This window comes from Athene noctua, chromosome 6 (genome assembly GCF_965140245.1).
Source record: "Athene noctua chromosome 6, bAthNoc1.hap1.1, whole genome shotgun sequence".
Classification (NCBI taxonomy): domain Eukaryota; kingdom Metazoa; phylum Chordata; class Aves; order Strigiformes; family Strigidae; genus Athene; species Athene noctua.
In genome coordinates this window covers 13,538,420-13,553,555 of record NC_134042.1, presented here as the reverse complement: position 1 = coordinate 13,553,555, position 15,136 = coordinate 13,538,420, and the positions used below count along the sequence as shown (strand labels likewise).

Sequence of the window (15,136 nt, the reverse complement as noted above, 5' to 3'; positions counted from 1 at the left end):
CCTTCCAGTGGGGGAGCCGGTCTGGCTGCGAAGGGGTGCTGCGCACAGGGCGGCGTTGGGCACTGGCCAGAGCTACTTATCTCCAGCCATCAGGGCAGGACCCCACAGCTTGGGCAAGACCCACCCGTCACACTTGCTGTCAGGGGTCTGCATATGCAGCAGGTTGTCTAGATCCAGGGAAGAGCAGGGAGAGGGGGCAGGGCCAGAGGCAAATGCCACAGGTAGGTGGAGAAGCAGGGATACTGGGCAGCACGAGGGGACAGACTGTGTGCGTGGGGTGGCACAGAGCAGGCACAGGGCTAGAGCTGAAGATGCAGCAACTGGGTCAGTGGGGAATTACTCTTGTGTTGTTCTGTATCACATACACTCTGACTTCCTAAATCATACAGATTTGCCATACTGCTACGGTCTGCATGTATCGCCCATCTTTAGTTGTAAAGCAATACTGGGTCAGCAGAGAGTCATCACGCGGGTGATTCCCATAGAAGCTACTGTACAGAACAATATTTCATGGAAAGTTCACAGACGTTCTTGTGGCTTTATAACAGCTTTATAATGAAGGCATTGGACTATGTGTATATACAGTGCAAATAAGCCTAGAGGGGTTCTTTCTGATGCTGCCATGCTTCTGCACAAGCAAACCCAAATGTAATACGCAGAGCTTTGTAGTATATCCACTGGCAGACTTCCTGGGGAATGTATTTATATAGCTAATGCATATGCACACATTTAAAATATGTTGATACAAAATATATCACTATGCCCATCTGCATATTTACTACTTTCTAAGAGTCTGCCAGAAAGAGGAGTAGGCAAGATTTTTTCAAACAAACTATGCAGAAATATTTACACCGAGTGGTTAAATTCTGCTCCCAGATTTGCCAAATACACGGAAGAGTAACTCTCACTTTACTAGACTGGCTGGGTTTACAGTAACACAGCCAAGGACGGATTTTTCTTTTGCATTTGATTTGAAAGGTAACTTGACAAGCTCAGTTTGGGATGGTAGAATTATCATGCAAGTACCTGTAAAGAAAACAGTTGCAGATTGGTCGGCACTTAGTTCATCTTTGTTTTACTGGCTAGCATACTGTAAATATTTTCTTTCATTTTTCTGAATACAGATACAAAATATCATCCTCTGATGGCATGGGAGCTACCAGAACTAGGAAGGGTCTGAATTTTTTATGCTTTACATTATGGCAGTTCGTCACTACCATCAGATGAGAAAACAGTCACTATGTTGGCATGTCATAATGTCCTCAGAGGACAGCATTACCAAAGTGGTAACTTTATGGCCTACTCAGGGGACTAAATTAAGATGAAGTTAATTCTGCATGCTCTAGTTCTCCAAATTGCACTGCAGTTCCCTGACTGTGTAGGAATAGAGCAATACAGCGGCCCTCATTCCCAGAACTCCACTATGCTTTAGTGATTGCTCATTACAAGATCACATATTCACGCTGACCATGCACAGGCATGCTGAAGTTAAGCATATGCTTAAGGTTTGGCTGGAACAGAGCCCTGATGCTCGTCTCTCTTTAATGGGGAGCCCTAAGCCTATTTTGCAAACAGAATAATATGAGGTCACATTTCTAGTGATGGCTGTAAGAGGAACATCCAAAATAACCAGGGCTAGAAGTTTATTTGCCTTATGGGGCCATCGCTGAGATGAAGTAATGGCTCCTAGACTGGCTGTACTATAAACTGCCCATGGACCTGGGCCACCTCCAGACCATGCTGCTCTGTCTGGCACTGGGAGGGCACAGTAGAACCCCAGGGAAATTTTCAGATTTGACTGTGGCATGTGACCCAGCATTTTGTGAAATGTTTGAGTTGAGGTCCTTGAAGGCCTGACCTTATCGTGGGAGCCCGCGCTCCAGTCCCTGGGCACTTTGGCCAATGCGCTGCCCGCTGGAGCAGCTCCTGGAGGTCCGAGCCGGCCTGGCGGGCCCTGCCCAGCCAGACGTGCCCCACAGCCTTCGCACTCACTGGGAAACCCTGCCAAAGCTACAGGAACTGGAAACATGATGCAAAACTTGGGGTAGACCTCCAGAACTTTGTTTTGGGGCAAAACCATGAATTTTAATTGCATTTGAATTTCAAGGTTTAAATACAGATTTCAAGAACACGGTTTTACCAAAGACGTATGTCATTTAGCAGAAACATCAAGAAAATTATTAGTTGAGGAACAGCTCAAAGACCCTTACAGTGAGGAATAAAGTGGCCTCTGCATCACCATGATTAGTAAGGTCACAAGAATATTTAAAATGTGTTTTAAAATACAGAGCAAATTCTCTCCCAGCATCAATCAGCTATTATTCCCTGTAGTACTTTGCCACTTCAGACCTATTGAGAACCTCCCACAAAGGTCATTGTTTCCTCATTATTTCTTCAAATAAAGCAGTTACTATTGATTGAATTTGCTATGATTTTTCAACTGTGATAAGCAACAGAGGGAAGACATATATCTAGTGATGTTTCCTTTTTGCATCACTGTACTCAGATTTGGGGAACTTAGTTCCACTAACAGTGTAGGTGGCATAGAGCCAGAGCAGGAGCATGGAGGTGGAGGTTCATGACCCCTTCCTTGCTCATGATGCTGTACTTAGAGGGGTGCTTTCCATACCAGAGAAGGGCTATTTGTAGTCAGAATGCCAGATATGCCCAGCTCCTTAGACAGTGAGTCTTCACTTGGGTGAAGAGTCAGACTCTCTAGGTTTGCTTGTACTAGTTGCTTGGATCTCACCACCTCTTGTTTGAGAAAGACAGAAAAAAAAATACAACACTTCAGAAAAAGAAACAGTAAAGCTTTCTTGACAAACTGCAAACAGTGTTGCAGGCGTTTTGCCTCTTTCTTGGGTTAAACCCCTCCCCAGAAAAACCTTTCAGTGTTTCTGAATTGCTCTCCTGCACTAGGGGGGAAGCTGTACAGCTTGGCTTTGGGAGCACAGACTCAGAGCAAGTGGAAGTCATCTTACCCTCAGGGCTCCTGCTTATCTCAGAGTCACAACCTAGGAGACAGAGATTAACCCCAGACTATTTGACATCCTTTAGAAAGTCACCAGGGAGCCCTGCTAACCAGCCAGAGGCTTGCCACCTTCAAGGGAATCAGTGGGGAATAAGAAAGAACAGCAGTTTACAGATTTTTTTTTTTTCATATCACTCTTCAATTCCTACAGGACCCACTGTCTCGTCTTCCTTGCCTTGGTACTTTTGACCAGGAGAAGGCAGCTTATGACTAGTGAATGCACCAGGTTGTTGCACCAGATCTTTCTGGAAGTCAGGTGCTATCTGGTCTGCATTAAGCAGGACACTGACAGCAAGATTTTGCCAGGAGAATTCTCACTGTGGGGACGGTTACCTTTGTGTAATGGCCAAGAAGAGGGTTGTGCCCACTGCTGGTGAGGTCCTCGTGTAGCGAAGGGCATAGTTTGCAGTGTCTCCCTGTCTGGGTTCCTCTTGTAGCCAGAGCACATCTGTCTGACCCAGTGCCCAACGTGCCAGACATCCTCAACCTCCTCAGCTTACCTCTCTGAAGCCTGCAGCTGCAGCATCTGTGCGTGCTTCATGGCAGCCCCCCACCACAGCCTGGGAAGCAGCTGTGTGCTCCCAGGACCAAGCATCACTGTCATCAGTCATCTGGTGAACACCAATGAGCCATGTCCGCACGATGGAGCAGATCAGTACAGGGCACATGTCGGCCAGCACTGCGGGAGCAGAGGGGCAGCAGATTTCTTTTCTCTCCTGTTCAGGTTTTGAAGAGTCCTCAAAAATATGTGGGCAGCACAGTGGTAGGATAGACATCATGGTCCCTGACCCCTATAGCCCTATGCTGGGCTCCCATGCCCTGAAATCACAGGTATAAAGCTAGACTGGCTCTTCTGTGCTCTCCACAGGGACCCTGGGGCAGGGCCGATCTCAGGGAGTGGCGGATCTGACAGTCTATTGCATCGGAGCACTTACTAATCCACCTCATTTAAAAAATGGTGGCACTGCGCGTGGTGGCAGGTTTATCTTATTACAATTTTCCTTTTGAATCCAGCAAGAATTGACATTATGAAAGCAGAGTTAGCCTGTCTCCTCTCCCAAGTGAAGATAAATGACATCATAAAAATCAGACATCATGTATCATATATGTTATAAATAATACCTGGTATTGAGGTAATAACTTAATTTTAAAGACACACATACACACAAATCCATATATCTACATCTCTTTCTTCTGTCATATTTGATCATCTTACTAATTAAAAGGAGCCCGCTATACTATTTTTAGCCATGCAGTCTCAGCCTAGCTGTTTAAACTACTATAGTTTCCCATCTGCTTTAGAAATGATTTAATAATCAGATAGACAGAAGCTTAGTTCTCATAAGCCGAGATGATCCTTCAGAGCCAAGAGTAGAAGGAAAATATATTGTAATGAGTACATTTAGGGAAACCACTGCTGCTTTTGTCTCGCAAAGGAAGCTACCAAGTGTCTGCCTAACTTGTGTTGGTGGCCATTTACATTTAATAAAGGGGGAAACAGGGGAGCGTTCCTTTGTTGCATCTTGCAGCATCTTGAGTATTATCTCTAAAGGCAGCAATGGTTCCTCCAGCAATAACAGGGATTAAACCTATGGATACCAGCCTCAGCAGGTAATTTAGGTAAGCCTGGGCCATGATACTCAGACTTGAATTCAAACTTCCCTAAAATTTCTATATTCCAAGGAAGAAATTTCCCCTGTAAGAAAACTGGTATTAAATTTTCTGACTCAATATGGAGGTGGTGACCCAATGCTGATTAGATCTCTGCCTTTTATTCCCAGCTGACATTTCTTTAAGAACAAAAGGTGCACACACACGTACAGCTTTGGAGAGGATCAGAGTTCTCAATCTTCATGCTTTAAAGGACAAGAGAGTAGCCAGACCAGTGATATATTGTTCATTCAGAGTTTTTAAAACTTCTGTCTGAACCAACTGATATGGTGGTACACTGTTAGGCATTACATTCCTGGACTGAAAAAGCTCATTACCTGAAGAAGATAAAGAAGCTTTTGTGCGTCTTTTCCATTGCCTGAGGATGGAGAGAAGAGTTGCACAACCTGGGAGAAGCAAGAGGTGTTTGCTGGCCAGAGCCCTTTGTGAAACTGAGCCCAAGCAACGGCAGGACCAGGCAAGCCAAACGGCCATGGTCAGAGTGCTGAACAGACTTGGGCGGTGAAGCTGCAAATGCCAGGCTTTTGGCTGGATATTTGAGTCTGTGGGAAATCCCTTTCCCTGTGTTTTCCCTGCCTTCTTCCTCAAACCGTAGTGGTCCAGCACAGTGTATGTGGAGGTGTGATGTGTGCAGGCCTGCTGTGGCTGCCTACAGCCTATGCTTCCATGTGGTATGCTACAGGCTGCACTTTATCTTTCACCATTACAGTCTGTAAAGAGTGTGATAGTTAATGGGAAAAGGAGCCCTCCTGTTAAGTCCTAGAGGAAATATGAGTATGTAGTTGTGGTGGTTTGACCTTGGCTAAGTGCCAGGTACCCACCAAGTTGCTCTGTCACTTCCCCCCCCCCCCCCCCCCTTTTTTTCTCAACAGGGCAAAGAGGGGAAAGAAAATAAGATAGACCAACCCTTGTGGGTAAAACAAAAGCAGTTTTAATATAAGCAAAGCAAAGCAAAGGTTCGCGCGTGGAAGCAAAATAAAAGCAAACAGATTTATTCTCTACTTCCCATGACCAGGCAATGTGGGGCCTTCTCCGGAAGCAGGGCTCAATACACTTAGTGGTTGCCTCGGAGGACCCAGGGTGACCCCGCCCCCTTCCTCCTTTCTCCCAGCTTTATACTGAGCAGATGTCACATGGTCTGGAATGTCCCTTTGGTCAGTTCGGGCCAGCTGTCCTGGCTGTGTCCCCTCCCAAGATCTTGCCCACCCCGTCCCACCGGGGGAGGGAAAATGTTGGAAAGAGCCTTGGTGCTGTGTAAGCACTGCTCAGCAGTAGCCACAACACCAGGGTGCTATCAACACCCTGCCTGCTCCCAGCATAAACCACAGCACCGTGAGGGCTGCTGTAGGGGAAAACCAATTCCAGCCCAGCCAGACCCAGTACACTAGTGAGACTAAAAGACTCAGGACATTTATTTTAAAGTCAGCATAATAGAAGACATCAGATAGAGAGATGTGGTGTGGAATGTATTGAGGAGTCAGGTATGAAGAAACCAGGAGCTTTTCCAAGTGGTAAATTCAACTTGGTGCAGAAAGAGAATAAGATGAAGGAAGAGGTGGTCTGTGTTTGAGCTGCGTGGGAAGTAGACTGTAGATTAAGAATATGATTATGGATGGAACATTTTGTACGGGACAGCAAGTTAATGAACACTGAAGATCGTCTCAGTTCCCAGACATAGGTGAATAACTGAATCGAAAGACTGGCCCAGCTTCATTAACCATCGGAGGCGGAGCTCCAGTAGGCAGAAGGCAGAACCTGGTAAGCAGGAGCCGCTGTATTCCTGGCGTTAGCAGCAGCAGGGTGGGTTTGTATGCTCTGTAGCATACAAAGCATTGTAGTCCAAGTCCCACGTTACATCCTCAATGACTGCGGAGACAGCGTCCCACCGTGGTTTCTCATGCGAGGATGACTTTTCCAGGAATGAAAATAGGACTGGAGATTTTGTATTTGACGTAGTTGTCCTTCTTCATGGCCAGGATGCTTTCTGTCTGGAGCCTAAAACACCCTCCTCCTCCTTGCAGTGGTGCAAACAGGCATTTTCATGATAGCATTTCCTTCGCTTTAGCTTTCTGATCTCTTTTGGCTATTTTGTATCAAACTAGCAGGATGCTCAGGACTGTAAGTGCATCCCAGTTCAGTACCCAGTGAAACCCAAACTCCCACATTTAGTTTCAGTTCCACGTGTATGTATTCATTTTTAATACACAGCTGTGAAAGCCTTCATGTTTACCCTGCCTGCTGGCTGTCCCTTCCTAGATGCTGTCAGCATACTCTTCCAGCTCTGTGTTGTTACTGTTGTTCTTCCCTGCTGCCACTTCCCATCTTCCTGTTCCTCAGCTTCATCCCTTGGCTACTGCTATTGCCTCATGCTGTTTTTTATGTCCTCTGGGTTTGTCTGCTGTTGGATCAGAGTCCAACTGTCCTGGTCCTATTCCTATTCATGAGTGTGGTGTCACACGCATGAAATGTGTTGATGGGATCTTATCTTTCTCAGGTGAACTGCCTGATATTTTGCACAGCTGTGTGTCACTGTGATGTATTACAAATACTAGCCATGAACACAGTGAAGAAGGCATAAGGCTGCAGAAAGAATTGCTGCCTGATATCATCAGGGCTCTCTTTTTAACTGGTCTCTTGATAATCTCATAGAACTGTCATATACTTACCAGCTTTTCCAGTTTTTCACTTTCCCAGCTCTACCAGCTTGCATAAATAGATAACAGCATTTGAAGGCATGGAAAGTATTCATGACCTGCAATATAATAAAGACAAAGGTTTAAGCCATTATGGGTAGAGAATAGTGGTTGAAAAACTGGGAAGTATAAAAAGGTGATGCACTGAAATGCTAATGAAGTGGATATCAGAACAGACAGCTAGAAGGGAAGGATGTAGGAATGGATGCCAGAGTTTTCTAGATTTGTCACCAACAAAAGACATCTGGGAAAAGGTTTATTTTTATCTCTGGAAGATATTTTACTTTAAAGGAAAATGTCCTTGCTCCACTACTCCAGTCATTAACAATTACTGGGTTTTGCTGGGAAAAGGTACTTGTGTTACATAGGTGATGGAAAGCATCAGAATATACCCAAGGTGTGAGGGGATCCAGTCAACATCCACAACCTGTTTGATTGTTCTCTTCTGTGCGATAACTAGTCAGTGTCAGCACCTGACACTGCGGAGGCCTGGGTGCGCGGCCTGTACAGCACATGCATTGACTGGCTGCTGCACACTTGAATACGTCACATCTATTCCTGGTATTGGCACAGCACCTTACCTGGAAAATGCCTGCGCTGCGTAGGCTTACGCTGCACGCTCGTCAGTTTGGTAAGTGCTGGGATGTATGTGTTGCATGTGTGCTGCATAGTCAGGTCTGTGTACAGGGGCTGCTTTGAAGGATAAGTATTTATTGTTTCTAGTGGATAAGTTATTCTTCCCTTCCTACAAACACCACTGTGTAGTGCTGCAGAATGACAGCTGCCTTTCGCCCCTGAGGTCGCTACCTTCCAGCAGTGGGTGAGTGATCCCTGTGTGTATGGTTTGTGAAGTGCTTTGGGATCCTTCTGGATGAAAGGCACTCTGTGGAGCTCAGGACACACTTACTATTCATTTACTGTCTTTTATTCCAGCCACATACAAACTCTGGAAGATAAAAGTTGGTACCTTTCCACTACAGACAGGTCTAGCTGCTAGCTGCAGGTACTGAACCAGGACCTTAGCGAGGTGTTTGGGAGGGGAGGGTGGGCTCAGCCCCTGCTGCAATTTCAGCCAAGCTTACTCTGATACTCCAGAGGGGTTTGATATTTCAGTGGTGGTTCTGTTTTCCTCTGACTGTGCAAGATATTTACATATCTGGTTCCCAGTCCCCCTGAAGGCAGTTAAACAAACAGAGTTGGTTGCACACAAAGGGAAGAACAGAATCGCACCCTACCTGAGAGCTAGACTAACAGCATGCAGTAAGGGCATTTTCTGAGGTGGCTTGAAAAAACACTCTACTACACCACTGTATACTGACTGCAGTGATCCATCTGTGCCTCTGTCTTCCCATTTTTTGTTGGAGGGAAGGATGAGCCCTGGATCCGTAGCCCAAGGCCCACCTGGCAGGGCTGTGCTGAAGGGCCCTCCTTCCGTGTGGTAAGTTTAAGCCATCAGTATGGTTCAACTAATGTCAAAACTGGCTCAAAAACATTCTCAGATACAAGGACCCCAGACTGCTCCACAGCAGAAGAGGATCTTCCTCCTGGTGCTGGTAGGATACTAGAGGAGAGCCCCAACTGTTACGAAGCTGTTCTAGGAGTGGGTGAGTACAGGGCTTATGTCAGCTCCTGGTTTGTGCCGTACGCAGTGGTGTGCTGGTATTTTTCAAAGCAAAGTGCAATGCCTCGCTTAGGAAGCCTAGGAAATCCTTACAAAATAAAATGGGTATGGACAACATCAACTTTAACTGGACTGCAGCTCTGATCTGTTCCCTTAGCGATACAAGCTGGGAGAGAAAAAAAGCACTATCAAATGTAAAAACCTAATGCATCGCTGCGAGGGGCAGTAATGGTGAGAAGCTCAGGTAACTTGTCAGCCAAGCCTTACAAGACGAGTGGGGCCCACTCTGCAGGAGTTTGGGGGTAACTCGTGAGACCGTGCTGGTGAGAATGGGTGAGACCCTGCACGCTGGGAGCAGCCATCCCCCTACTTACCCTCTACAGCCACTTTGCAGCTCCTGTTTTCATTCTGTGTCAGCATTTAATTGGTGGCATTATCCACCGCATTTGTGCACTAATTTATGTTATATATGTTCATAGTTTACGTGTCTGTGTTTATTTTGTGTTGAACTAAGTTATTTTCCTTTATTGTTTATGTTTTAACTCTGTTTCATATTTAATGTCATTAATTTATGTTACTTTATCTTACGTTTGCAATGTATCGTTTAATGAGAAAAAAATCTAATAAAAATAATATTTTTTAAATGATACCAAAATAAAATTTCCCCAAGATCTACAGCGTAATATAACATTGAAAACCAAACAGTGCTGGCAGGGCTAGGGCCCTGGCAATCTCTTTCTTCAGAAGTAAAGTTTGGTGGCAGGATGTTGTCTGCCTGCTGCCAAAGTTCTTGTAGTGCATTAGCTAAAATGTAGGAGATTTGAGTAGTGCCTGTCACCATGTTAAAAAACTCAAATTCAAGCTGATGGAAGTAGGGTTTGTTCATCTCTGGTGGAGGTGCAGACACACCCCAGTTCTCTGCTGGTGGTCTCACAGAGGGAGGGGGCAACACCGCTCCCCAGGAGATGGCTTCTCCTTCGGGAAGGTGGTGCTTCTGTTTGGAGCAGATTGGGCAACAGTCTGGGAAAAGGACAGCCCTGAGTGCCGAAGAGGGGTACAAAGCAAGAAGTGGAGTCAGTTATAGAAAAGTCTTAAGCTGGTGGATGGAGTGGGAGGTGACCAGTCCGCATGGAAGCGCTTTGGTCTGTGCTGACATGGCAGAAAGGAGAGCCTGTACTGCCGTACCAGAAGCTCCCCACATGGCTCCTGTCCCCCATTGCTGTAGCCACAAAGCTCCATAGGGGATAAATCCTGCCTGGGTGTTCAGGTAGGTTGTTGGCAACATGCATGGGAGTGCTGGCTCGTGCATGCTGGTGGTGAATGTCTGCATGCTAGATAACACGAACTGCACTCTGTGCTGGGCAGAGCACGTTAGCGTTGTGTGAAACCACAGGTACTGAATCAAACTAAACGTTCTGTTTAAAATTGTTTAAAACAGATAGTTCATAGCCTTTGCCCTCTCTCCCAACTGTGCAAAGTGCTGGTTTTGGTAGATATAAGCAAAGAGCAAGATGGAAACTCCGGTGGCTCATACAGGAGGTTTAGAAGGAGTGCTGTCTCCTTTTCATGTCAAATCCCAGACATATTTCTTTTCTCTCTTACTTGGCTTCTTGCCTACGTTAAATTGCTGAATTCTGCTTCATTAAAATAATTGCTAATTGCATTTTACACTTTAGTTTAGTAGCTGCTCAGCAAAGGCTCAGCCATCAAAGATGCTAAGCATCTCCCATGACCTACAGGTTAATCTTCACTTCACTGAGCCTCAGTGAGAGCCCTTGATGGTCCACAAGTGCCGAAGTCTGGTCCTCTGCCTGACATGCAGCCAAGCAGTAGGATGGGCCAAGTACATGGAATTCAGATTCGGGGGGGCAGTTTCATAAGGTTTATTAAGAATTCTCTGACATTTTCCTTGGGTTACTCCAAATTCAGATTTTTACACCACCTCTAAAAACTCAGGCTCCTGTCACGCCAGTGTTCAGGGGTATAAAAAAAAATTTATTCAGCTGCATGGAGAGAACTGGACATTACCTTTAGCAAGACATGGTGAAGCCGCAAGTGATCCTTGCCTGAAAGCTGTGTTACAGCTCAGCTGCTTGCGGGGAATGAGAGAAAAGAAAGCCTTCCTGCATCCAAGACACACAACATATGCCCTACAACATATGCCCTACTGCTTGTGCTATGCTGTTTGGGCAACAACAGTCTGGGTTTTTAATTGTCATAACCCTAATTAATAGTGACAAATATTTTGCAACTGGAGGACTGGGAATTTCTGTATAAGCTTTAAACCTCATGTAAAAAGTTTATTCCTTACATCCACTCTAATCTTGACTTAAGTTATTCAGCATATGCATATGACAGAGTAAAAGAAGCACTATAGTCATGCTGAGCTTGAAATCATGAGCTTTCCAAATTCCCTGTCAGCACAGCTTAGATGAAATTTCTCCTGGAAATAAAGCAGGAGTTGTGGACATTTTCCTTCAGTGGGAAAAGAACAGGTAGAAATGTGGGGGCACTCACTGGTTTCATGCTAAACGAAGACATGTGGAAGGAGAAAATTTGGTTGAACCTTTTTACAGAAACTAGTTGTTCTTTGTGCCAGATTTCCACATTGTAATAATCCTAAACTTCCTCACTCAGAGATCTCCCCAAGGGTATCCCAGCCGAGTGTCAGGTGAGACCCAACACGACTTCTTGGGCCTGAACTTTTTTGGCATGTATTGTACCCAACTACGACCCAATTTAGCCACCTCCAACTTCTCAAAGAAGCCTTTCGCCTGACTGAGCCAGGCACTCATGCCCCACAAGCCTCAGGGGAAGGGTCGCAGGACTGCAAGAAATTGAGGGGTGCGCCTCACCTCTGCTGTCTCAAGGCAAACACAGGCCACCCTCTCCTGGTCACCCAAATGCCCCTTTTCTGACACAGGACCACGATGACACTAAGGCCCGCTGGTGCCGTCCCAGAGTGTCTGGCGTGGATGCCCTCCTGGCGATCAGGGCCGGGCGGGTTTGGCCTGGCAGGCTGGGGTCCTGGGGAGGGGTCTGGCAGGCTGGCAGTGAGCTGCTGTGCCATTCCAAAGGAGCTGTCACCTGTGCTGTGCTTTGGCTTTCATCAGTCGGCTAGCACAAACCTGGACTCCGTGCCTAAGAAGCCGTGGAGGGATAAACCTGAAACAGATGCCCATGGACCAGCCCCTCAGCTGGTGTAAATCAGCAGCAGTTCTGTGAAAGCAACTGAGTCATATTGATTTACTTTAGCAAGTGGATCCAGCGTTTCCACCTGTGACACAACACTTTGCTCCCTTGTTGTTCATTTTAGTAACAGGAAGCAGATACCAGTTTTCCTAATGAAATGCAGTTTTTTCCTGTTCCTCTTTATTTTAATGAGGATGTTTAAGATGAGAGAATCCCAAATCAGATGCCTGCATCCCACCCACCTCCAGCCTGCAGTTATTCGTATTGCTCAGAGGCTGATGCTTGTCTCTGCATTGAATTGAAACAAAATCCCCTGCATCAGTATGCCTGTAGTTGGGGGGCACTAAAGTACCAAAGCTGAACATTACACTCGATTACACCCCAGCACTCTTGCTTGTAGCCAAAAATTTCACCCTCTGTCTGATTCCAGGGATCCTTTCGCCATCTGTCTTATCACAGAGGTGGACGCAACAGCTGCGCAGACAATATCACTGCCTGCTTCTCGCTGTCTTAAAACAGAGCTTCTCACACCCATCTGTTTGCATGTCCCCGTTCGTGAGGCTGTTCGGCACCTCACACTTCCCTGGCGCCGTTATCCTCCTGGGCAGCCAGGCTCCACGCTGGGGACTCATCCCAGCCTGCAGACGGGAAGTTTGCAGCAAAGCCAGCCGTTGGAACTGGGTTCCCGGGCTAACGCCTTTCCCGCGAGGTGGGAGAGCTGCAGATGGAGCCCACCACCTTTGCCTGCGACGGGAAGCAGTTACCACTGGGAAACCCGTGAGCGAGCATTTGCTCTGCGGAAACCACAGCCATTGGCTTTGTTTCTGACCCACCACCTTCTCCAAGGCAGCCTTTCTGTCAGCTGCTCCCTCCCCTTGGCCCAGCCCAGCACTGGCATTTCCCCCTTCCCACTTTGAACACGTGCATGTTGAAATCAGGGCTGGATGTGGACCAGCATTTGCTCCTCACCCCCACTGGACCCTGACGCAGGGAGCTGGCGTACCCCCAAGCCGCCTGCCTGTGAGAAGATAACAAGAGAAACTGCCTGTCGCAGATTAGTTAGAGTCTCACTGAATAGTCATTTTACAAACCCAAGGCTTATATGGGTTTTTTCCCTGAGGAAGTATCCAAATATAGGTGGAAACTAACTTTTTTTTTTTTCCCCTAAAACCAGCCATGTTATTCTTCCAGAAATTAACATCCACATCTTTATGTTTTTCCTATAAATGGGATCCAGGAACTGATAATTCCTTAGCTCTCTTTCTCTGGTATTCCATAACAGCAGCAAAATGACAGCTGGGGTTGCAGCCCCCCAAGCACTGACGTATTGCCCCGCAGAAAACTTGGCCATCTTGTGGGGAAATACTGGGACAAGCTTCCCAGAAATGTACCTAAAAATAATAATAATAATAATCAATAATTTGATTTATAGTATAAGAAAGCATGCATGCCTTAAATGGCAGCGGTGCTGGCATCTCTTCTGAGCTCCAGGAGGGAGCTGGTCCTTTCCCAGCTGTGACCTGGGTGCAAGCCGTGACTGTGGCGCTCTCATCCTGGGCAGGACAGTCCGAATGACGACAGGGTTTCCAGCAGACAACTGCTGATGTACAGAAAGCGGCCAGATTAGGCAGTATGTGTTTGTGCAGCTGAGTAAATTATTTGGTAAAAAGCGCACATCTGAATAACAAAATGAGACTTCTGTAAGGGAACAGTTACATCCTCCTGAACAGCCCTAAAGGGGATGAGATTAGAAATTAAAGGGGGGTGGTGGGTGGATGTTCCTTTTTTGTTAGGGTGTTAACTTGTTAAACGAGGCTTATTTCAAACAACCTGCTAAATTTTACATTTCAAAATTTCCTACATTTTGCACATAGTCGGTTTCACTGTATAATCTGTTTCTCTTGCTCTTTTTGTGGCTCTTTCAAACAGCAGTTAGTAAGACTTCCTATTGCGAAGGAAATCTTGGCTAAATATAGTAACGTAGGGGAGTTTGTTTAAGAGCTGCTAGGTATTCCACAGCTCTCTGGTATTCCCTGGATGTTTATTTCAATCAAGCCTTTTTTTTTTCTTTTAAGAAAAACATCATTTTTCAAGAGGAAAACTCACCAAAGGAACACAGCAACTGGTGCAATACCTGAAACAATTTTTCACTGTTACATCAGTAATTGCAAAGCCATCAATATCCCCTGTGGGGATATACCCTTCCTACTGCTTGCAAATGGAGAAGCCCAGCTGTGGGTCCTCCCTTGCTTCTGAAAGCAGCGACTGTGTGGCCTAAGCCAGCAAAGGGATTCAGATGGGCAGGTGACCTTCTCCCTGGTCCTTGGTCCGCCAGACAGTGGGAGAGCTCACGTGGGTGCCCACAGCGTGCAAGCAAGGCTGCCACGGCCACGCACCTGCGTGGTGGCCTGGAGGGGAGCGCAGGGAAGGCAGGGAGGCCGGGCAGGAGTGGGCAAGCAGTGACCGTGGAGACAAGAGACCAAGGAGTGGACAAAGTGGGGATGAGGGCAGGGACAGGCTAAGTTAGTTCTGAAAGGACTTTTTTCCTAGATCTGTTAGTGGTGTATGCTGTGCAGGAGATGCTGATTCACAGGCAGTGATGTCCCAGCTTTCACTGCGGCTTCAGTGTTGCAGCCCTGCCCGGCCTGGGACAGGGCTCTGCATGGGAGCGGTGGCCTGGCACCAGCAGGACTTTGCTTTCACCAATTCCCATGTAACTGGAGAAAGGAAAAATCTTCACCAGACAGCGTTCCCTTGAATGATAGCCACCTGGACGTTGCTAGCCACAACCCCTCTTTGCCAAACCATGGGGCAAAGCTGCAGGCACCTGAAATGCTGGGGGCACGCTCACCCCCATCACCTGCCTCCCTGTCGGCAGGGCCGGGGTGGGCGGCCATGCACCCCACTCCCCTCCCTCACATCCAAGAT

The 15,136-nt window shown here is 46.7% G+C and overlaps 1 protein-coding gene across 6 annotated transcripts in view; it reads left to right on the top strand.

Annotated features, from left to right (window-relative positions):
• Window positions 1–15,136, top strand: part of RGS6 (regulator of G protein signaling 6) — a 289,933-nt gene that overhangs the window by 270,247 nt on the left and 4,550 nt on the right. The window contains exon 17 of one of the 6 annotated variants that reach the window (XM_074909644.1): window positions 8,895–9,569. The exons of 4 other annotated variants lie outside the window; for them this stretch is intronic. In XM_074909644.1, coding sequence (XP_074765745.1) covers window positions 8,895–8,960 — 66 coding nt within the window. In that variant the 3' untranslated portion in view covers window positions 8,961–9,569. Of the gene's footprint in view, window positions 1–4,812; window positions 9,570–15,136 lie in introns of those variants that run through there. One more of the 6 variants, XM_074909646.1, reaches the window with a different exon arrangement.